This window comes from Chiloscyllium punctatum, chromosome 4 (genome assembly GCF_047496795.1).
Source record: "Chiloscyllium punctatum isolate Juve2018m chromosome 4, sChiPun1.3, whole genome shotgun sequence".
NCBI classification, from domain to species: domain Eukaryota; kingdom Metazoa; phylum Chordata; class Chondrichthyes; order Orectolobiformes; family Hemiscylliidae; genus Chiloscyllium; species Chiloscyllium punctatum.
In genome coordinates this window covers 46,172,842-46,194,419 of record NC_092742.1, presented here as the reverse complement: position 1 = coordinate 46,194,419, position 21,578 = coordinate 46,172,842, and the positions used below count along the sequence as shown (strand labels likewise).

Here is a 21,578-nt window from a genome sequence, read left to right as displayed (position 1 = left end):
TTAAATTAAAAGTAAGAGAAGTGGCTCTTAAGATTCCTGAAGAGGTTCTGGGATTTGAATATGATTCTTAAATTTGCCAAGAAAGTTTAGAAGGAAAGAAAAAGATCATACTTCTAGAATTAGCAAATAAGTTAGATTTGTGTTTAACCAAGGACAAAAGTAAAGCTGAAATCGTAAGGGAATTACTCAAACACTTAGGTATGTCAGAGAAACAGCCAAGTGCAGTAGAGGTAGAAAAACTTAAATAACAATTGAGGAAAATTGAGTTGGAAGATAAACAAAGGGAGAAAGAGAGAGAAAAGGGGGAGAGAGGGGGGAGAGAGAGAGAGAAAAAAGAGTGAAGGTTCTTTGCTGAGCAAAGAGAGAGGGAAGAAAGGGAGAGACAAAGAGAGATTTTGAACTTGAGAAGTTGCTATTTTAAGTGCTTATGAGTTAGTATCAGAAGCATATACCAACGGATTGCACCCCTTTCTATTGTCTCTCACACTCTTTGAGGTGACCTCTTTCTCAGCAGTTAGCTCACTCTCTTCCCCATAGCCTTTTGCTCCATGGCTCCTTCAGACAGACACCTACTCGCCCCAGAAGCCAAGTACCGATATGTAGGGGGTACCGTGTCACAAGTTCAACTGGGATCAACGAAGGTTCAGAACGGACAGACTCTAAACATCAAAGAATCAGAATACCGCTTAAGAGGGGAGGGGGGGGGGGGGGGGTCTTTAGGACAAAGAACAACTATTTATTTTGTAGATAATCCTTACGCCTTCTCCTTATTGACCCGCTTGCGCAATATGAAATCCTCCTGCCCCACATCTCCAATCTGTTATACATTAATTATATAAATGCCCGGTTTAACTTTCGCTATCTGTCACTTCTTGTTCATTTGTGAGAATGAGAGCGATCATCCCGAAACCCTGACATAGGAAACAGAGTTTGCGGGAGATTGCGGAAATTTTCAGCAAGATTAGAAGCAGACTGGTATTTCAAACTAGAATTTGCGGCAATTTTTTTTTGCGCTTTGGGATTAGCTTTATTTCTTTGCGAGATTCCAGAGTGTCTATTTTGACATGGGGGTAAAATGTTGGCTCCATTTTTCCTTTTATCGTCTAACTATTGACCGCCCCCTCTCCCTCTCCCCCCCCCCCCCCCCCCCCCAAACGAGCTCACAAACACAGCCCAGACAATTACACCTAAACTAACCTTGAGATTCAGGGTCCCATTCATCAGTGCGGATTACTCACCAAACTTCAAATTCTTCAACAGAATGGATTCAATGCTGCCACTGCTAGGATTTTGCTGGATTTTGTAACGGATCTCAGAGAGATGCTGCCAACCAGGTATCCGCGCTGACTCACTTCTGAGCCGTCTCTGGCTGAGCTCTATATTATATATCCGCAGCTCAGTGCCACCAAAGAGGGGAGGGGAGGGGTTAGTGTGGGGAAATTACGTGGGGAATTCAGAGCTGGGTCTGCTGTTCCAAATATACAGAGGAAAAAAGATAACTCCGAAAGCAACCGCAGAACATAAATCATTCGAGAGGAATGAATTATATTTAAAATAAAAACGAATCAAAAAGTGCTGGAGACATTTGGCAGGCCTGCCATGTCCAAAAGAGAAACCGGGGGGGGGGGGGGGGGGGGGACTCTTGTCGGGGTCTGATACATGGGCTCTAATGCCGAATCTGGGAGAGAGGAGTGAAAGGTCGGGTGTTCTGAGCATCAAGATGAAGTTCCCACCGGGGCCAGTCAGATGCCGTGTTCATGAGGGTAATTGTTAACAGCCTCATTACTAATGTGTTTTTCCTCATTAAATGCAGATTCCTATTCGACTTTTATATGTGAAAGTGTTTCCTAACATCTCCTGAATGGTATGTCCCTAATTTTAGACTGTACCCCTCGTTCGAGAATTTCCAGTCAGTGGAAAGAGTTTGTCTTTATTTATCCTGTCTTTTTCTGTGAATATCTTGAAGACTTCAATCGTATTACTCCTCAACCTTCGAAATTCTAGGGATAACAGGCCTAATTTGGATAATCTCGCCCTATAACCTGACCCCTGAAGTCCAGGTATTATTCTTGTTAACCCATGTTTTCCAAGCACAGCATATCCTTCCTAAAGCATGGTGTCAACACTCTGACCCCTATCAATGCATTATTTTTGTTTTGACATGGGTGTGGTGCCAATCAAAGCTGGGAAGGAAACACTGAAGCATGTGGTGACATGGATGGTGATGAGGGAAAGATGAGGTATAAGGGGGATGAGTGGGACAAAATGGGAGGGCATGGAAGGCTACATGAGGAGATCATTAGATGTGATGTGGTCACAATAAGAGGAGTACAGGACCATGGTAATGTCAGGGCTCATGAGGTAAAGCAGAAAGTTGCAGGTGGAACTCTATGTGGTGGGTATCTACATAGTGGTGGGGTGGGGAGGGGGAATCAGTGGAAATGGGCTGTCTGAACAGAGCAAGGTAAAAGGGGAAATGGAGTCCCCAGGGTGGGGTGGGATAGGAGTATACCCTGCAACCCGGGTCAAATCTGGTGCTGAGAGTGTCCACCACGGGCTGTGGTTCCTGCTTTCACTTGCCATTTGTCAGAGTGTTCTGATTGACAGCCAGTTCCAATAGATGAGAGCTAGGACCAGTAGATTACCTTGGAACCTAAAATAATCATTGGTTGCCATGCCAGTATATTGTTTCCACTGAGGGGGCAAATTGGAGTCTTGATTTGTTTTATTTGTATTTTCTTCAGATGACTGTAAATAAAAGGATCACCTTTGGAATTGCCTGAATGTTTGCCTGTCTGTGATGAATCCCCACTGGACAATAATAAGGTGATCGTTTGTAGTGGTGACTGCGAGAGGGTGGTCGATGGGATACACATAATGATAGGTGGGCTGTGTGACCTGGTGGCTAGATATGGATTAGGGCAAGAAAGTGGATCTCCAAGTGCCAGCAAGTGCCACCCATGCTAGCAATGTGCTGTGAGCAGCATGTGTTTTGGGCTGCTATGCTGTTACGTACTCAGTGAAGGGCGACTCTGGAATCCTGATGCTTGGTTGGGTTTAAAGATGGTATCAGTCTCTCCAGGTTATTTGGTGAGCAGCGTTTCCTCAAACTTTTTTTATCAGCAGTACAGACCTCCAAGTTATGCATGGCAGTGACTCCTGGAACTGAAGTCAACACTGATTATCATGCATGGAACATTGGATTATCTGTGTGCATGTGTGCAGCTGTGCAGCTTAGAGAGAAATTTGCTGATGAGTGGTGAGTTTTTCCAGCTACAGTAAGTGGTAGAATTTGGCTAGCATTGGACTAGAGGACAGGTGGGTGTGGGCAGGGAGGTAATGGGGTGAGTGTGGGACAGTACAGCAAAAACTCTTGCTAAGGCACATGGAATGAAACTTGACAAAATTGACATTTAACCAAAATATAGATCAAAGTTAACATTTCTAGCCTGGTATGATTATTTCTGCAGCTGCCAGTGCTGCTGAGTTTCTCCAGCAATTTATGCTTTTTATTTCAGATCTCTAGTAGCCACAGTAATTTGCATTTAATGAATTATATTTAGCATTTTTCTCCTCTAGATTGAAAATTTACTGTCTCTTTTTACGAAGAAGGCAATACAAACATAGAGTGCAAAATACTATAAAATGGGAGCTTCAACAGGGCCTTTGACTGTAAAGCTGCATTTTAAATGGTTTCCAAAGGATGGCAGATTGTTGTCAAAACAAAAAAGAAATCATTGATAGGGGTCAGAGTGTTGACAAGGTCAATAGAGAAAACTACCAATAACAGTGCAACAGTCTTTTTTAAAAAAGTTCTGGCATTGATCAAAAAGCTGACTCCTGAAAGCCGTCCACATGTGACAGGCAAGATTTGCATGGTCTTTGTACCTTAAGAGGAGAAAATAAAATGAAATACAGCAAACGTTGTTTTAACCAGCACCTTATGAACTGGCACTCTTGAAAACTGGCAAAAATTATATCCCTCAAATACCACAAAGTTTTGTTGTGCTCTGTCAAATTGTTATTTTTAAAAATTTATTTACCTCAATGTAATTATATTTGTAGTTCAATCAAATGGCCACATGAAATGTCAATAATTGACTAAATTTCAAGTCAATGTCTCCTGGAATACCACAATCTGTTGCAATGCTCAAATAATCATAGAGTCGTAGAGTCCTATAGCACAGAGAACAAACTGGTCCATGTTGTGGTTCTGTTTGCCGAGCTGGGAATTTGTTTTGCAAACGTTTCGTCCCTGTCTAGGTGACATCCTCAGTGCTTGGGAGACTCCTGTGAAGTGCTTCTGTGCTGTTTCCTCCGGCATTTATAGTGGCCTGTCTCTGCCGCTTCCAGTTGTCAGTTCGAGCTGTCCACTGTAGTGGCCGGTATATTGGGTCCAGGTCGATGTGTTTGTTGATAGAGTCTGTGGATGAGTGCCATGCCTCTAGGAATTCCCTGGCTCTTCTCTGTTTGGCTTGCCCTATAATGGTAGTGTTGTCCCAGTCGAATTCATGTTGCTTGTCGTCTGTGTGTGTGGCTACTAAGGATAGCTGGTCGTGTCGTTTCGTGGCTAGTTGGTGTTCGTGTATACGGATCGTTAACTGTCTTCCTGTTTGTCCGATGTAGTGTTTTCTGCAGTCCTTGCATGGGATTTTGTACACTACATTAGTTTTGCTCATGTTGGGTATCGGGTCCTTTGTTCTGGTGAGTTGTTGTCTGAGCGTGGCTGTTGGTTTGTGTGCTGTTATGAGTCCTAGTGGTCGCAGTAGTCTGGCTGTCAGTTCAGAAATGCTCCTGATGTATGGTAGTGTGGCTAGTCCTTTGGGTTGCGGCATGTCCTCGTTCCGTTGTCTCTCCCTTAGGCATCTGTTGATGAAATTGCGAGGATATCCGTTTTTGGCGAATACTTTGTATAGGTGTTCCTCTTCCTCTTTTTGTAGTTCTGGTGTGCTGCAGTGTGTTGTGGCCCTTTTGAATAGTGTCCTGATGCAACTTCGTTTGTGTGTGTTGGGGTGGTTGCTTTCATAGTTTAGTACTTGGTCTGTGTGTGTGACTTTCCTGTAAACCTTTGTGGTGAATTCTCCGTTCGGTGTTCTCTGTACCATCAGAGGAATGGGAATGGGAGTTGGTTGTCCTTTTCTCCCTCTCTAGTGAATCGGATTCCTGTGAGTGTGGCGTTGATGATCTGGTGTGTGTTCTCTATTTCTGTGTTTTTAATTATTACAAAGGTGTCATCCACGTATCTGACCCACAGTTTGGGTTGAATTTGTGGTAAGACTGTTTCTTCTAACCTTTGCATTACTGCTTCTGCTATGAGTCTAGAGATCGGTGAGCCCATGGGTGTTCCGTTGATTTGTTCGTATATTTGGTTATTGAATGTGAAGTGTGTTGTGAGGCACAAGTCCAGTAGTTTAAGTATGCCATCTTTGTTGATAGGTTCAACGTCCTCTTGTTTGTTATGTCTGTCCAGCAAGTTGGCTATTGTTTCTTTGGCTAGTGTCTACCATTCACCATGAAACTCCTACTTTGGTTTGAATTTCCAAAATACAAAACCTCACAATTATTTATACTAAATTCCATTTGCCATTTTTTTGGCCCACTTCCCCAGCTGATAAAGGTCCTGCTGCAATTTCTGATAACATAGAACAGTACAGCACAGTACAGGCTCTTTCACCCTCGATGTTGTGCCGGCCTTTTATCCTACACTAAAGTCAGACTAACCTACATACCCTTTATTGTACTATCTTCTATATGCCTATCCAAGAGTCCCTAATGTCCCTAATGTACCTGACACTACTACCACTGCTGGCAGTACATTTCACGCACCTACCACTCTTTGAGTAAATAACCTACTCTGACATCATTCCTCACTGTCCATGATACCGTCTATTTCAGTGTCATCAGCAAAATCACTAACCATGCCTTATACATTCTCAAATAAATCATTGGTATAGATAACAAACAGTAATGGGTCCAGCATCGACCCTTGAGGCACTCCACTAGTCACAGACCTCCAGTCCGACAAGCATCCTTCCATTTTTTATCATCTGCTTTCTACCATCAAGCCAATTTTGCATCCAGTTTGCCAGCTTGCCCTGGATTCCATGTGATCTAACCTTCCAGAACAGCCTGCCATCTGGAACCTTATCAAACACCTTACCGAAATCCATAAAGACTACATCTACAGCCCTGCCCTTATCAACTTTCCCGGTCACATCAACAAAGAACTCGAACAAATTTGTGAAGCATGATCTTCCACTCACAAAGCCATGCCGACTACTTCTAATCAAACCCTGTCTTTCCAAACAAATGTATATTTTGTCCCTCAGAATCCTCTCAAGTAACCCACCACAGATGTTAAGCTTACTGGTCTATAGTTCCCAAGCTTTTCTTTGTAGCCCTTCTTGAATAATGGCAAAAAATTCACTACCCTCCAGTCTTCTGGGACCTCGCCTGTGGCTCACCCAGGACCTCACCTGTGTCAGTTGAGGGTGGGAGTGAGAAGGCTGTCTGCGGTAAGTTTTACTTAAGGCAAAGTTGCATTATTATTTAAGTGATTTATGCTGTAAATAAAGTATAGCAGTTTGTCTATACTCCCTGCATTTCATTTCTGTTACTGAGTGTATGTTTTTACATTGATTTTGTGGACTTCTTGATTGTCTGGAATACTTGATCAATCACCACAATCTTGGTCCCATAGGTGCTGGATTATAAAAAGTTTACTGTAGTATTTCACATCGGAAAGAAAAAAAATAACGAGCACATGAAGTCAGAAAATTAGACATAATACTAGACAGAAGATGATTAGTGCTTGTGTTAGTAAGCAAATTAGCGCGGACACCCGTTATCTTCAAAATTATTCTCCATTTATTCTAATTGCTTTGGTGTTATTTAACTGGACACTTGCCTTTGGTGGCCGACATGGGAGCATGGAGGCTGATGGTAAATTGACAGTGTTCATTCTCATTAAAAGGTAAAGTGGTCACAGCCCTACCACACCATAGGGCTGTTTCATTAGAGAGAGGAACAACTATTGGTATTGGTTTAACCTGAGGGTCATCACACCACAAATAGAAGAAGTTGAGAAGGAGAGTTCTTCAGAGAGGAAATGGAATCCATCCTATCATAGAATTCCTGTAGTGCAGAAGCAGGCCATTTGGCCCATCTAGTCTACACTGACCCTCTGAAGAGCATCCCTTCCCAGACCCACATCCCCTACCCTATCCCTAAAACTCTGCAATCCCCATGGCCAATCCACTTAACCTGCATATCTTTGGACTATGGGAGGAAACCAGAGCATCCAGAGGGGAAAATGTGCAAACTCCGCACAGATAGTCACCAGAGGGAGGAATCAAAGCCAGGTCCCTGGTGCTCTGAGGCAGTAGGGCTAGCCACTGAGTCACTGTGCCACCCCTATTGGTGTGCTCTCTACATAGCAAACTAGCCACCCAGCCAAATGAGCTAACCAATCCTTCCAAGGCTACAATATCAGTGTACAGACAACAGTAGACAACTGTGGGAACTTGGCTGCAGATATACTGCCCCATTTCATGCCCATCAAACCTGCTCCCACCTACTGCCTGAGTTGATGAAAACAATGCTCAGGAACCCCATCAAAAGATACTCTGACAGATATAACTAGCATTTGCACACCAAAATTTGACAGCAGCAGAACAACTGATGAAAAATAATGTCAAAATTGTGAACTTCTATTAACCAAGTAAACCACTAAGCTAAGTTTTGAATATTATCCTAAACATGCTTGCTCAGAATATTCTATCCTTTTCTTTCAATCATGTATATGTCTCAATCTTTAATTTGTTCAGTGTTAAAACTGCTTTCAGTTTCCTGTTTGCAGGGAAGGGTGTTGTCTGTGAAGACCTTTTATTGTGCTTGGCTGCTTGGACAGCCTGACATCAGTTCAGCTCCACGTGGACATTCCCCAGTTGCACTGCACAGCAATAGAGATGGATTAGAAAGATTCTCTGATCTCACACCAGGATTTCGAGGTCAGTGGAAAGGCCCATTCCATTATCACTGACTACACAGTTAGTTGGCTTCTGACGCAATGATGCCAAGAGCATGGGTTCAATTCAAGCTGAGGTCACCACGGAGGGCTCTCCTTCTCAACATCTCCCTTTATGGTGGCTCAGTGGTTAGCACTACTGCCACACAACGCCAGGAACCCAGGTTCGATTCCAGCTTCAGGCACCTGTCTGTGTGGCGTTTACTCATTTTCCCTGTGTCTGTGTGGGTTTCCTCCTACAATCCAAAGATGTGCAAGCTAGGTGAATTGCCTATGCTAAATTGCGCATAGTGTTCAGGGATGTGAAGGTTAGGTGAAAAGTCAGGGGTAAATATAGGATAATAGGGGAGCTAAATGCGTGTGGGTGGATTACTGTTTGGAGGGTTGGTGTGGATTTGTTGGGCTGAAGGGCCTGTTTCCACACTGTAGTGATTCTATAACCTAGGGAGTGCTGACCCAAAGGTTAAGCCCCCACCAGTTGTCTCTTTCTCTCTAGTCAGACAGCAGTCCTATGTTCTACTGCGACCATGGTGACTTCACTTATTTTGGACCAAAATACAGTCTGTATTCATCATCCTTTGAGAAAGCATTTTCCAGATCATATTAACAGTTTTTTCAAAATGTTTATTCACTCACAGGATGTGGGTCTCACCTACTAGGCCTAATTACTAAACTCTACTTACCTTTTGGAAGATTATGATGAGCTGCTTTCTTGAACCACTGCAATCCATGTAGTGTAGACACGTCCATAGTGCTATTTAAGAGGGGAATTCCAGAAGTTTGGCCCCACAATGGTACAGGAATGATGATAGTGAAATTCCATTGTAACATGGTGGTTGGGGGTCCAAAAAAATGAAACTATTATAACTGAATGACAGATATCTAATGCTTTGCAGGAGTAAATAAAGAAAATTGAGCGGAAGGGGAAATAATGACTAAAAGGGAGTTGAGCTGGTAGTGGAGAGTAAGAATCATAGAATCCCTACAGTTTGGAAGCAATGGCCCTCTGATGAGTATCCCACTCAGACCTAACCCTCTAATTCTACATTTCCCATGGCCAATCCATATTGCCTGCACATTCCAGCACACAACAGGCTATTTAGATGGCCAATCCACCATTGTCCTCTACCCTTAGGTGTTTTTATGAAATCTCTAACAAGGACAAGGACAAAGTCAGCAGATCCAATGGAATACGACATCTGCAAGTTCCCCATCAAGATGCAAACCATTCTGACATGAAACTACAGTGAAATTTTGATATAACAATGATCTGTGTCAATTCACTTAAGGCAAGGAATTCTCATGCTCCCAAGTCTCTCCTCAGCCTAATATGACATTGTCCTCAATCTTCAGCTACTCTTGTGATTCTCACTGACACCAGATTTTTCCAGGGCTCCTGATATCATACTCAGTCAAATGCTGCTTTGATGTCAAGGGCAGTTACTCACATCATTTCATCATCCTCCTCCCTGGCAAATAACCTGGTTGGACCAGATTATTTGCAACCTTGGTGTCACATTTGATCCTGAGATTAACTTTCAATTTGATATCTGTATCATCACTAAGACTGCAGATTTCTACCTCTTTACATTGTTTGACTCCATTCCTGCCCCAACCCTTCTGTTGCTGAAACTGCAATACATGCATATGTTACATTCAGATCTGACTATTCCAATGCATTCCTGTCCAGCCTCCCACATCTGGTTTCTACAAGCTTGAGGCCATTCTAATTTCAAGTTTCCCAATGTTACATGGCATCTGAACTCATCTAATTCCTGAACATCTTGAGCATTGAAGATTTTAATAACTATCATCGGTGCTTAAATGCTGGAGTTTCTCACTACATGTTTAGATCTATTTTATTTTCCATCTCTGAGACGCTCTTTAAAACCTATGTGTAATCACTTTGATCATCTGCTCTAATACCATTTTATATTGCTTGTTGTCACATTTTTGTTTTATAATGCCTCTGTGAAGCACCTGGGATCATTTCATTACATTAAAGAGACTGTATAAATACAAGATGTTGTATTTGGCACATCAAAATCTGTCACCAGCATTTTGCAAGACTTTGTTCTCTTCATTGCCTCCACTGGTGGTATGGTACCTGTATTACCACAACACAGCATTCTATTAGCTGTCAGGATGACCATGGGTGCAGGGCTATCCTTGGTGTTCAGCCTCTCTTTTGAGTTGTAAGCAGGCTTTTCTTGCATGCAGAGTTCTGCAAGTGTGAAGTAGAGAGGCTGGAATGGCAACTTAAGTGAAATGCAATTGTAAGGAATGGGTACAAAGCTGCAGAGTTGATTGTTGAGATGGAGATTTGTTTAGCTAAGTAAAAGTTGTGTTGGTCAAAGGGGTGTTTTGTAGGATAATGATGGCAAATTCGAAGAATGTTAGTTGGCATTTGATATTGGAATGTCATTCACAATGCTGTCATGAAACCTTTCATACTCTGTCCAGGTACGAGGCAAGACGTTTCTGCTGCTCACAGCCTCCGCAACTTCCAGCCTTTGTTATAGATTATTTTCATCTTCTCAAAATTGAATTTGCCTTCTTGTTCAACTGATCTGTAAGGAATTCTTCTCCTTCCATTTTACACTTATTCTGATCTATTCTGGGGTACCTTTAAATAGGAAACATGTCATTGACAAATGTGTGCTATCATCTTCGTTATTGATGGGAAACTCAGAAATGGCATGCTAATGCTGTCAGCCTTGGAGATCCGTGGCATCTGTTCCAGGTGGCTGACAAATTTGGATTTTTAAAAAATGAATGTATTACAGCCAGTGTGATTAATAAACTTTCAATTGTTGGCTTTCTCATCATTTCATTTTTAGAATGCCCTCCTGTGAGGTCAGGCTATTGGTAAGCTACAAGTTCCGAAAAATACATTAGTTGATACATTTTTGTCACTTTCACATACATGCCCATCACCTCTGTTGGGAATCCCAGAAATGTTAGAGGGATCCAGCAGCATGGCTCGCAGAAAATTTAGCATCAGATCTTCTCAAGTAATATTTCGGACACAATAAAAACTTTATAATGTTTTCACGCTGAGGCACATTGAGCCATAAAATGGTGAGAGGCTGAGGAAGTTCAAGATTGGCTTAGCTTTAAGATGAAAATAATACAATCAGTTAGCATATTTATAGTTAATTCAGTAGAACTATTGACACATTCCATTCATATTTGTCCATTTGGCAAGATTGTGTGCAGTAAAGCAACCAACTAATAGAGGAAAACATTCTGACATTCTTAAAAAAATGCACAAGAACAACAAGCAATTATCTTCTTTCAGTCATTGCAGTAAGAAGAGTGCGTATTTATAATGGCTGTTCTGTCTGCTGATTATAAAGGAATTCACAAGCAAAATATTAAGTGAAAAGCAAGAGTTATAAAGAGTAAGCTTTCAGAGGGATGCTGGCAAATTGGACTAGATTCATTTAGGATATCTGGTCAGCCTGAATAAGTTGGACTGAAGTGTCTATTTCTGTGCTGCACAACTTTATGATATAGGAGAAACCAGAAGTGCTATTTGATTTTGTAACCCCTCAAGTGATGCAAACCGAATTGTTCTTTCATAATAACATTTGGGGTCGAAACTCAGATGGCACCAACAGAATTTAGTCACTTGCTAATCATTTCTCTTCTGCTTCTAACTATCATTCTTACATTGTTTCCTCAAAATTACTTGAAAAAAATAGGAATAGTTGTGAAATTTTGTTTATAATCAAAGGATCTTGAAAGTTCTAAAAACAAAAGGGAGATTTTACTTATGTGCAAGAGAAGAAAAAATGTTATCATTAACTTTCACATGTTCCAACTCTGTTTATAATTTAAACATTAACAATCTGCTATTGATTGCACAAGGCAGCTTGTGGTCTTAAAAATGACAGCACAAAGCTTATGAGAAATTTGATAAAACACTTAATTAAAAAGAACAATCCTTGTTTCAGAAAAAAGACTAAATGAGGAAGGGGAAGGAGAGAAGTGAGAGGTTTTTTTGTAGAACTGCTCTGAATAGTCAATAAAACGTATCATGCTTCAAAGGAATATACAGCAAATTTTTCATAATGTAGATAAGTTACCTTAATATATTTACAAATCCATTATGAGAAGCGCACAGAAAATTGTTTTTTTATTAAACCCCGCCTTGTACTGATAGAGTGAAGATTCTGACAGTGGTATTATTTAATTTTAATTTAATGGAAAATATTACGTGCTATGCATCAATTCTGCATACACACATACCCAAAATGATGGTAGGGCAGATATAGAATTCAGAGAAAAAACACAATGTTACAACAGTATATCTTGAATCGCTTGTCTAGTATTTTCCAGGTTTAGCTTCTCTGTTTTAGAAGAATTTGTAGCTCACACCAAGAGCTGGATGAGACACCACTGGTCAAATGATTCATGACTCCACTGGATAATTTTAGGATTCTAAGGCAAATGCAACCAGAAACTGTCAAATCAAGCAAAATGATCCACTAATGTGGGTGAGTGTAGCAGCTTAAATTCTTAATTAAGGCTTTACTAGTGAAGTTTATATGTCTACATTCACAAGACTCACTTTGCTTGCTCACTCATTGTGAAATAAATATTTTAACATTTCCATCTGCCTTCTCCATAAAAATACATGTATGATCCTCACTGTATATGCAATAAAGTTTTACAAATATTACATGAAACATTTCTCCATCTCAACCTAACTTGCTTTCTGAAATAGAGATGGAGTTAACTTTAATTATACATTTTATCAAATGTAAGTAATGGATTGGAAGTGAAAATGAGCTGGCCCTGATAATGAAAATAATCTGCTTCACTATTTACTGAATTTAGCCCATCATCTTTCAAATGAAAATCCAGTTCAGATGCTAATGGAGTTTTATTGTAGTATATTGGATTATGTTATCACGTACATGTTGGAGACAACAATTAAATATAAAATACTTCAAATATTTTTTATTAATATCTTTGTCTTTGTTTACCCTCTACGATTGAAAGATTGAAAAGTTAAATTGAATACTTAACTCTCACTTACAAGGTACAACAATAATCACATACACATGATTATTAATCATTTTAATATGCACATAAAATGAATTAATCATATTGTGAATTCTTCTGCAAGGTTACCCTTTCCAGACTGTACTAGAGATTGTTGTTTGGAGCAATATGTTGGAAAGCCAACCAGATTTAGTATTGTGTAACGAGATGGGATTAATTAATGATCTCAGAGTAAAGGATTGTCTTGGGAAGAATGATCATTGCAAACTTGAATTTCAAATTAAGTTTGAACATGAGATACCGGTTTCCACACTAATGCTCTGGTGTTAAACAAAGGCAATTATACCAAACATTTTATTAACCAGCACTTATGGGACTATGAGTGTGCCAGTTGATCAAATATTCTGGATAATCAAAAAGGTAAGCATAGCTGCAGTAAACTCTGACCAAGTGAAGCTTTGAGGCATCAACACACCTCCAAAAAACAATGTTAAAATACAGAGTAAGTAACAGAAGCATAATGTTGTACTTTATTTACCACATAAATACTTTTGTGGGATTATGTTTGAGGTATATAATTTTTGTTGGTTTATCAAGAGTGCTGGTTAAAACAAAGTTTGCTGTACATAGGCACGAAAACAAGTTTAGACCCTGCATGAACAGTAGCAGTCATGTAAGGAGATATTCAGGAGAGGAAGGATGTATGTGTGCGCATGTGCATGCACGTGATGGGTGGAAGTGAGATTTCACAATTAAGCAAGGAAGTTAGTGTTACCATAAAGGCAAAAACTAAGACATATTGTATTGCAAATGTCAATGGCAGGCTGGAGGACAGAGAACCTTTTAAAGATCAATAAGGGGTAATTTAAATAAGTTATAAAAAGAATGAAGGTGAATTATAAAAGGAAACTAGTGCACAATATAAAAACAAAAAGCAGAAGCTGTGCAATTATGCTTGTGCACAGCCACTCTGGAGGTTGTGTGTAGCAATCAGCATCAGCACACCAAATGTGACAATGACTTCTGATTTCATCTACAGGCATCAGAGGCCCACACAACTAAAATGAAAATTAGAGGGAAGACTGTCTGTAAGTATACAAAATCGAAGACCGTAGCTAAAGTGAATGCTGGTCTCTTAAAAAGATGAGATTGGAGAGTTAATGGGAACACAGATATGGGACCAATACAAAATCAAAATTTTGCTTCCGTTTTCATGGTGGGGATACTAAAATCAACCCAATACTAACAGGTAATGCAGTGACTAAAGAAAAAGAACTTAAAACAATAGCCATACTATGTAAAATGTGCTGAGCAAATTATTGGGAGTAAAGGCAGACATGTCCCCAGAGCCTGATGGCTTACGTCTTAGGCTATAAAAGGAAATTACATCAGAGATAGTGGATACTTGGTTCCAACTTTCCAAATATCTCTGGATTTTAGGAAATTTCCAGTGGATTGGAAACCTGTTAATGCAATGTTCTCATTTCAAAATGGGAGCAGGCAGAAAGTTAGAAACTGTAGACCAGTTAAGTTTAACATCCATCATTAAGAAATTGTAATTCATTATAAGGGAAGTAGTAGTGGGACACTTGGAAAGTCAAATCACAAGGTTGTGTCCAGAGTCATCATAATTTTAAGTATGATAAATAGTGTTTGACTATTATGCTTGAGTTCTTTGGACATGTAACAAGCAAACTGGATAATGGAAGTCCTATAGACCTCAACCCCTTCTCCTCATGATGTGGAGGAGCCAGTGTTGGACTGGGATGGACAAAGTTAAAAATCACATATCACCAGGTTACAGTCCAACAGGTTGTCCTTTGTCCTTCTTTCCATAACCTTTTATCCCCTTTCCTAATTAACAACTTGTCTATCCCTCTCTTAAACACACTCAATGACTTGGCTTCTACAATCTTCTGTGGCAATGAGTTCCACAGATTCATCACTGACTGGCTGAAGAAATTATTTATCTGCTCTAAGGATCATTCCTTCTGTGGCTGTGCCCATGGGTCTTAGTCTCTCCTACAAATGGAAACATCTCCACCACATCCACTCTATTCAGACCTCTCATATTCTGTAAGTTTCAATGAAATCCTCCCTCATCCCTCTAAACTTCATCAAGTACAGATGCAGAGTGTTTGACATTGCCTCATATTCCTGTGAACTTCCTCTGGACATTTCCAAGGCTAGCACATCCTTCCTTAGAAACAGACCCAAATCTACACTCAATATTCTAAACATGGTCTGACCAGAGCCTTATACAATCTCAGAAGTATATCCCTGCTCTTGTATTCTAGCCTGTTTGAAATTAATGCTAACATTGTAACTGATCTGTCCAAGTCCTTCTGCAGCCTCCCCATTTCCTCCACACTACCTGTCCTCCACCCAAGTTTCTGTCATCTGCAAATTTTGCAACAATGCTCTCAGTTTCATCTAGATTGTTTCTGTTTTACATGAATAGTTGCGGTCCCAAAACCGACCCCTATGCAACTCCACTAGTCACCAGCTGCCACTCTGAAAAAGACCCCTTTCACCCCACTCTCTGCCTTCTGCCAGTCAGCCAATCCTCTTTCCCCTAAGACCATGGGCTCTTATTTAGCAGCCTCCTGTGTGACACCTTGTCAGAGATCTTCTGGAAATCCAAAAAGATCATGTCCACTGGCTCTTCTTTGTTTAATTTGCTTATTACCTCCTCAAAGAATTCTAACGACCTTCCCATTGATGACAATGTTCTGACTCAGTCCTATTTTATAATGTCCTTCCAAGTACTTCACAATCTCATCCTTAATAATAGACTCTAATCACCCTAAACTATGATAGAGGTCAGCCTATAAATTTTGCATTTTCTGCTTCCTTCCATTAGCTATTTTCCAGTCCTCTGGAGTACCTCCCTGAGTCCAGTGATTTCTGATTTCCACAATCTCCTCAGCTATCTCCTTCATAACTCTGGGATGTAGTCCATGTGTTCAGGGTGACTTATCCACCTTCAGATCTTTCAGCTTTCCTAGCAGCTTCTCCGTAGTGACAGTTACTACATTCAAACCTTCCCCTGGACTCTTGAAGCCAACTCGTCAGTTTCAAACATACCAGAGATTTCATTAAACTGAACATAACCAAGTAGGATTACACTGAGAATTTTCGTGTAACCAACCCTTCATCATTGTGATCTTGCAAACATTTTTCTTGATTAAAAAATAGTCACATATTAACCAATTATGAAAGAAAAACACACCATTTTGATGTTGTGATAAAGAATGCATTCAGCACAATAAGTTCTTTTAGGAAAAAAGGAACGCATTAAAAAAACCGCAGTTTGGTGAAAGCTCAGCTCAAAAAAGCAGAACTAATCAATTAAGGAAACAGTCCCAAATTCTACACTGCACATCTTTCAAGTGAAACTTTTCTGTTCTATATCATGTCAGAAGTACTGTAAATATTTGGAAAAATAAACACTGCAGATGCTGGAAATTTTCTTATTAAAAAGATGAACTGATGGGAATGTTGAGGATGTTAGGCAACATCTGTTAAGAATTATGCTTATTGCCTTCACATTGATGATCAGCCTGATTATTTCCAGCACAGTTGTTTTCATTACAAATACACTTTCTGATCTGTAAATGAAATTCTCCTTGTGTAAAAGCATTTGTAACCTTTGTGAAGATTTTCATAGATGCAGTTATTGTAAATTCTATTGCAACAATTGCACACTTAGATGTTGCTTTAAAAAGTTAGCTTCAGTTGACTGAGTCAACTCAAAATGGAACCCTTGAACTATGTCTTCAAGTGGGAAAGTATGGGTTCATGACAAGTTCATGACTTTAGCCATGCAATTGATGTTCAGAAATTTCCAAAAATTACTGCATCTGGTCACAATTGTCTAAATATATGTCATGCAAGACGACTATTATGTTTTTGGATTCCTGGATAGACTGGGTATTTCTCTTACTTTTAGCATCATCACCCATTCACATTAATTGATTCAGTATTCAATAGCTCGGTAAATCTAGCATGATTTCATGATCAAAAAAGGTTTGTCACAATACCATCTGTAACCAAAAGATTGTCTGGTTATACATTAGCAGAGATAGTTACCTATCATTAAAGAGGCTAGTGAACTGTATTTTGCATAATAAAATATTTTCGATAATTATAAACTTTCTATTTTCTAGGGTGAAGGTTTGCTCGCTGAGCTGTAAGTTTGATATCCAGACGTTTCACTACCTGGCGAGGTAACATCATCAGTGGCGACCTCCAAGTGACGCGAAGCTGTTGTCTCCTGCTTCCTATGTATATGTTTGTCCTGGATGGGGTTCCTGGGGTTATTGGTGATGTCATTTCCTGTTCATTTTCAGAGGGGTTGATTGATGGTATCTAGGTCTGTGTGTTTGTTTATCCCATTGTGATTGGAATGCCAGGCCTCTAGGAATTCTCTGGCATGTCTTTGCTTAGCCTGTCCCAGGATAGATGTGTTGTCCCAGTTGAAATGATGGGTTTTTTTCATCCATGTGTAGGGCTACGAAGGACACTATTCCAACGAGCTACCACACACTGCAGCACAGACGAACTTCGGAAAACAGAGGAGAACCACCTATACAACGTATTCAAGAAGAACGGATACTCAAAAAATACAGTCTGCAGATTCTTCAGGAACAAATCATAACAAGCAGACCTAACACAGCCAGAAACCCTAACCACCTTACCATACATCAAAGAAGTCTCAGAAATGACAGCCAGACTACTAAGACCCCTCGGAATCCTAGTAGCACACAAACCCACCAACATTCTCAAACAAAAACTTATAAACTTAAAAAGACCCAGTACATCCCATGGACAAAGCCAATGTCATCTATAAAATTCAATGCAAGGACTGCCACAAACACTACGTAGGACAAACAGGAAGAAAGTTAGCCACCAGGATACACGAACACCAGCTAGCTACAAAAAGACACGACCCTCTCTCCCTCGTAGCCCTACACACGGATGAAAAAAACCCACCATTTCGACTGGGACAACACATCTATCCTGGGACAGGCTCAGCAAACTCATGCCAGAGAATTCCTAGAGGCCTGGCACACCAACCACAACGCCATAAACAAACACATAGATCTAGATACCATCTATCAACCCCTCAGAAAACGAACAGGAAATGACATCACCACAAACCCCAGGAACCCCATCCAGGAGAAAGATATAAATAGAAAGCAGGAGACAACAGCTTCACCTCACTTGGAGTTCGCCACTGATGATGTTACCTAGCCAGGTAATGAAACGTCTGGATATCAAACCTATAGCTCAGCGAGCAAACCTTCACCCTAAACCTCAACCTGAGCTACAAACCTTCACAAACCTTTCTATTTTCTTTAATGCCTAAATAACAGATTTCTACTGTGCTGTTGGCCAGTGCTTTTGGTTCATCATTCTGCTGGCTTCAGACTAATTACAATTTGAGATGGACTAATAGGTGAAGTGAGACTGAGACAAGATGGAAGCTTTTTTCTTGACACAAAGGATGCAAGTCTGGAAGCCTGACCATGCTGGATATTTCACATTTTAAAACAGAGATTGATAGACATAGAGTAATACAGTCAGAGATGTACAGCATGGAAACAGACCCTTCGGTCCAACCCATCCATGCTGACCAGATATCCCAACCCAATCTAGTCTCACCTACCAGCACCCGGCCCATTTACCTTCAAACCCTTCCTATTCATATACCCATCGAAATGCCTTTTAAATGTTGCAATTGTACCAACCTCCACCAATTCCTCTGGCAGCTCATTCCATACACGTACCACCCTCTGTGTGAACAAGTTGCCCCTTAGATCTCTTCTATCTTTCCCCTCTCACCCTAAACTTATGCTCTCTAGTTCTGGACTCCCCACCCCAGGGAAAAGATTTTGCCTGTTTATCCTATCCATGCCCTTCAAAATTTTGTAAACCTCTATAAGGTCACCCCTCAGCCTCTGACATATGGTAAGAAATATATCTCGCAAGTAATAGTAAAATAGATCAAGCGTATCAGAATCATCTAGCGGCACGGTGGCACAGTGGTTAGCACTGCTGCCTCACAGCGCCAGACACCCGGGTTCAATTCCCGCTTTAGGCGACTGACTATGTGGAGTTTGCACATTCTCCCAGTGTCTGCGTGGGTTTCCTCCGGGTGTTCCGGTCTCCTCCCACAGTCCAAATATGTGCGGGTTAGGTGAATTGGCCATGCTAAATTGCCTGTAGTGTTAGGTAAGGGGTAGATGTAGTGATATGGGTAGGTTGCGCTTCGGCGGGTCGGTGTGGACTTGTTGGGCCAAAGGGCCTGTTTCCACACTGTAATGTAATCTCATCTAATCTAACTCTCCGCATCCTCACTGCTGGCCCTTAAACCATTTCTTTGACCAAAATTATTCATCTGAATATTTCCTTTGTTTCTGCATTATGTTTTACTTAGTCGCTAGAGGATTTTTGTTTAAAAGTGTTAAGCAAATTATAGAAAATTTATGATGTTACTTGGTGCTGCACCTAAATGTTATTCCTTCAATTGCATCTTATTTTAACGTCAAAGATACCATTACGTGAACGAAGGAACCCAATTATGTACTGCAGACAAAATTTCATTTTTGCTGCGACAGCTTCTATTTAAAGTTGGATGAAAGAAGACTGTAATCTCAAATGAAGGTCAAACATACTTCCATCAGTTCACATCACCAATTATCAAGGTTTGTGGTCTCAATAACAAATGTGAAGTTTTGCTTAAGTTAAGTGACCTGAAGTGAATTAAAGCTCAAGAACTTCCTCTGATTCTGTTTTTCCACAGATGTCCCTATTTCTGGACTAGCCCGTACTCCTCTTAGTAGTTGCACTCAATAATATTGGAACAGAAACGGTCGATGATTCCTTATAAAAGAGAATGGTGCATGACCAGAATTTTGTTTATTTCCCCCGCAGACAAAGGGTATGGAATTCGTTCGGAGGCTTTCAACTTTCTTTGCTATCTGACAGAATTCATTACTATAGAATCAAGATACCAAAATGTTCAAATCCTACCTTTCTACAAAACGGACTCTCTTATTAACATATAGAGGCAGTTTGAATGCAAATTAAATCACGTCAATGTAATCAACATTTTAAGACCAATAGCAAAGAGAAGTGTGGACAGTGGACCCACAGATTTTAAAATAAGTAAATAAATGAAACTTTTAAATCAACATATCCACTATATATTGGAGGCATGTATATTAAATACATTGTGCCCAAAGATGCTTGGTCAGTTCAAAATACATTTAAACTCTCAGGTTAATTAAGACATGCAGTTTAGTTGTCCGTCAAATTTAATTTCTTCAAAAAGTGGGTGGGTTAGTGTTATGGAGTCTTCTGATTCTTTTACCAGTTGGTTGAAATACTTAATTAAATTGCTTTTTCTTTTCCCTCTCAAGATTCCACGAAAATGAAGAAGAGCTAAAAGATGTTTTTCACTGTAAATTAGAGAAATGCAAACATTAGAAAAACATTTTCATAGACTAAAAGATTATTGATAAATATTTGGCTGAAATGCACATGAAGTACAAAGGACAACAGTTCACAACAAATTCAAACAGGTAACAGCAGGAGTAAAGGAAACTAAGGTATAGTGGAGTAGGAATTGGTTTGAGTGGTGAGGAAAAGAGGGGTAAAAAATAGTGTAGAGATGAAAGAGATTAAGGGAAGATCAAAAGGGAAGCATTTAATGAGTAGAGAGATAATAGTAGTGAGCTCAGTTTCAACTTAGCAACCAAGAGCAAATGCAACAGAGAAAAAGGAAGTGGCTAAGGTAGCATCATGGAAACAGCAAATCAGGAATTGAAAGTTGGCGGGTGGAAAGAACTCAAGAAAGTTACAGTAACCAGGGCTGCATGGTGGCTCAGTGTTAGCCCTCTGCCTCACAGCACTAGGGACCCGGCTTTGGTTCTACCCTCAGACAACTGTGTGCAGTTTTCACTTTCGTCCCGTGTCTGTGTGGGTTTTCTTCCACATTCCAAAGATGTGCAAATCCACTTGCTGGGGGCTGCCAGCCTGGATCGCATGATAATTCATACTTATTTGTACATCGGCTTCAATTAGCTCGGGACTGTATGCAATCTCCACACTAGCAACTACTCAAACCTGATGCTGTTGGGACTACATAACTGTCTGTCAATTGAACAGACATTTTGGTCAGCAAGTCTTGGGCCTGAATCAGTTAACACCCTGCCAAGAGATAATGGTCATGGAACAGTCGTCGTTTGACAGGTTGGGTCTTAACTTACTTAGCATCCCCAGAAGGTGAGATTCAGTGGGATGGAATTCAACACTACCCCCCACTCCATGAAACCCTCAAGAGTGTTAAAAGTATATCTAGATAAATCAAATACTAAGCACAACAACTTACCCAATATCTGGATAGTCCATATATAACGTGTTCAGTTTTGTCTCAAGTTCACTTTCGTTTGAACCAATAAAATCGGACAACTCTTGGGTTATAGGCAAAAGCCACAAAGCAGTACTTCCCTGGAAAACAGAGATTTACTTC

The 21,578-nt window shown here is 40.4% G+C and overlaps 2 protein-coding genes and 1 long non-coding RNA gene across 8 annotated transcripts in view; 1 reads left to right on the top strand and 2 right to left on the bottom strand.

The window, feature by feature from the left end:
- LOC140476253 (tumor necrosis factor alpha-induced protein 2-like) overlaps window positions 1-1,356 on the bottom strand; it is a 70,280-nt gene extending 68,924 nt beyond the window's left edge. For 3 of the 4 annotated variants that reach the window (XM_072568563.1, XM_072568560.1, XM_072568566.1), the window contains exon 1: window positions 1,239-1,356. The gene's annotated coding sequence lies outside the window, so the exon portion shown is untranslated. Of the gene's footprint in view, window positions 1-1,197 lie in introns of all 4 variants that reach the window. The other variant, XM_072568562.1, reaches the window with a different exon arrangement.
- LOC140476254 (uncharacterized) lies at window positions 1,213-21,439 on the top strand. 3 transcript variants are annotated; one of them, XR_011960438.1, is made up of 8 exons: window positions 1,213-1,334; window positions 1,814-1,864; window positions 14,079-14,127; window positions 17,209-17,268; window positions 17,551-18,299; window positions 19,596-19,749; window positions 19,848-19,985; window positions 20,467-21,439. It is a non-coding gene; the product is annotated as an uncharacterized lncRNA (long non-coding RNA). The 3 variants fall into 3 exon arrangements; XR_011960437.1 differs by lacking the exon at window positions 20,467-21,439 and adding an exon at window positions 2,745-2,826 and having other exon boundaries at window positions 19,848-19,960; XR_011960436.1 differs by lacking the exons at window positions 1,213-1,334; window positions 1,814-1,864; window positions 20,467-21,439 and adding an exon at window positions 4,195-6,515 and having other exon boundaries at window positions 19,848-19,960.
- Window positions 20,331-21,578, bottom strand: part of LOC140476252 (exocyst complex component 3-like) — a 62,111-nt gene continuing 60,863 nt past the window's right edge. Inside the window, exons 11-12 of the mRNA XM_072568559.1 lie at window positions 21,438-21,556; window positions 20,331-20,505 (exon numbers count right to left, since the gene is read on the bottom strand). Of these exons, the coding sequence (XP_072424660.1) occupies window positions 20,331-20,505; window positions 21,438-21,556 (294 nt within the window). The remainder of the gene's footprint in view (window positions 20,506-21,437; window positions 21,557-21,578) is intronic.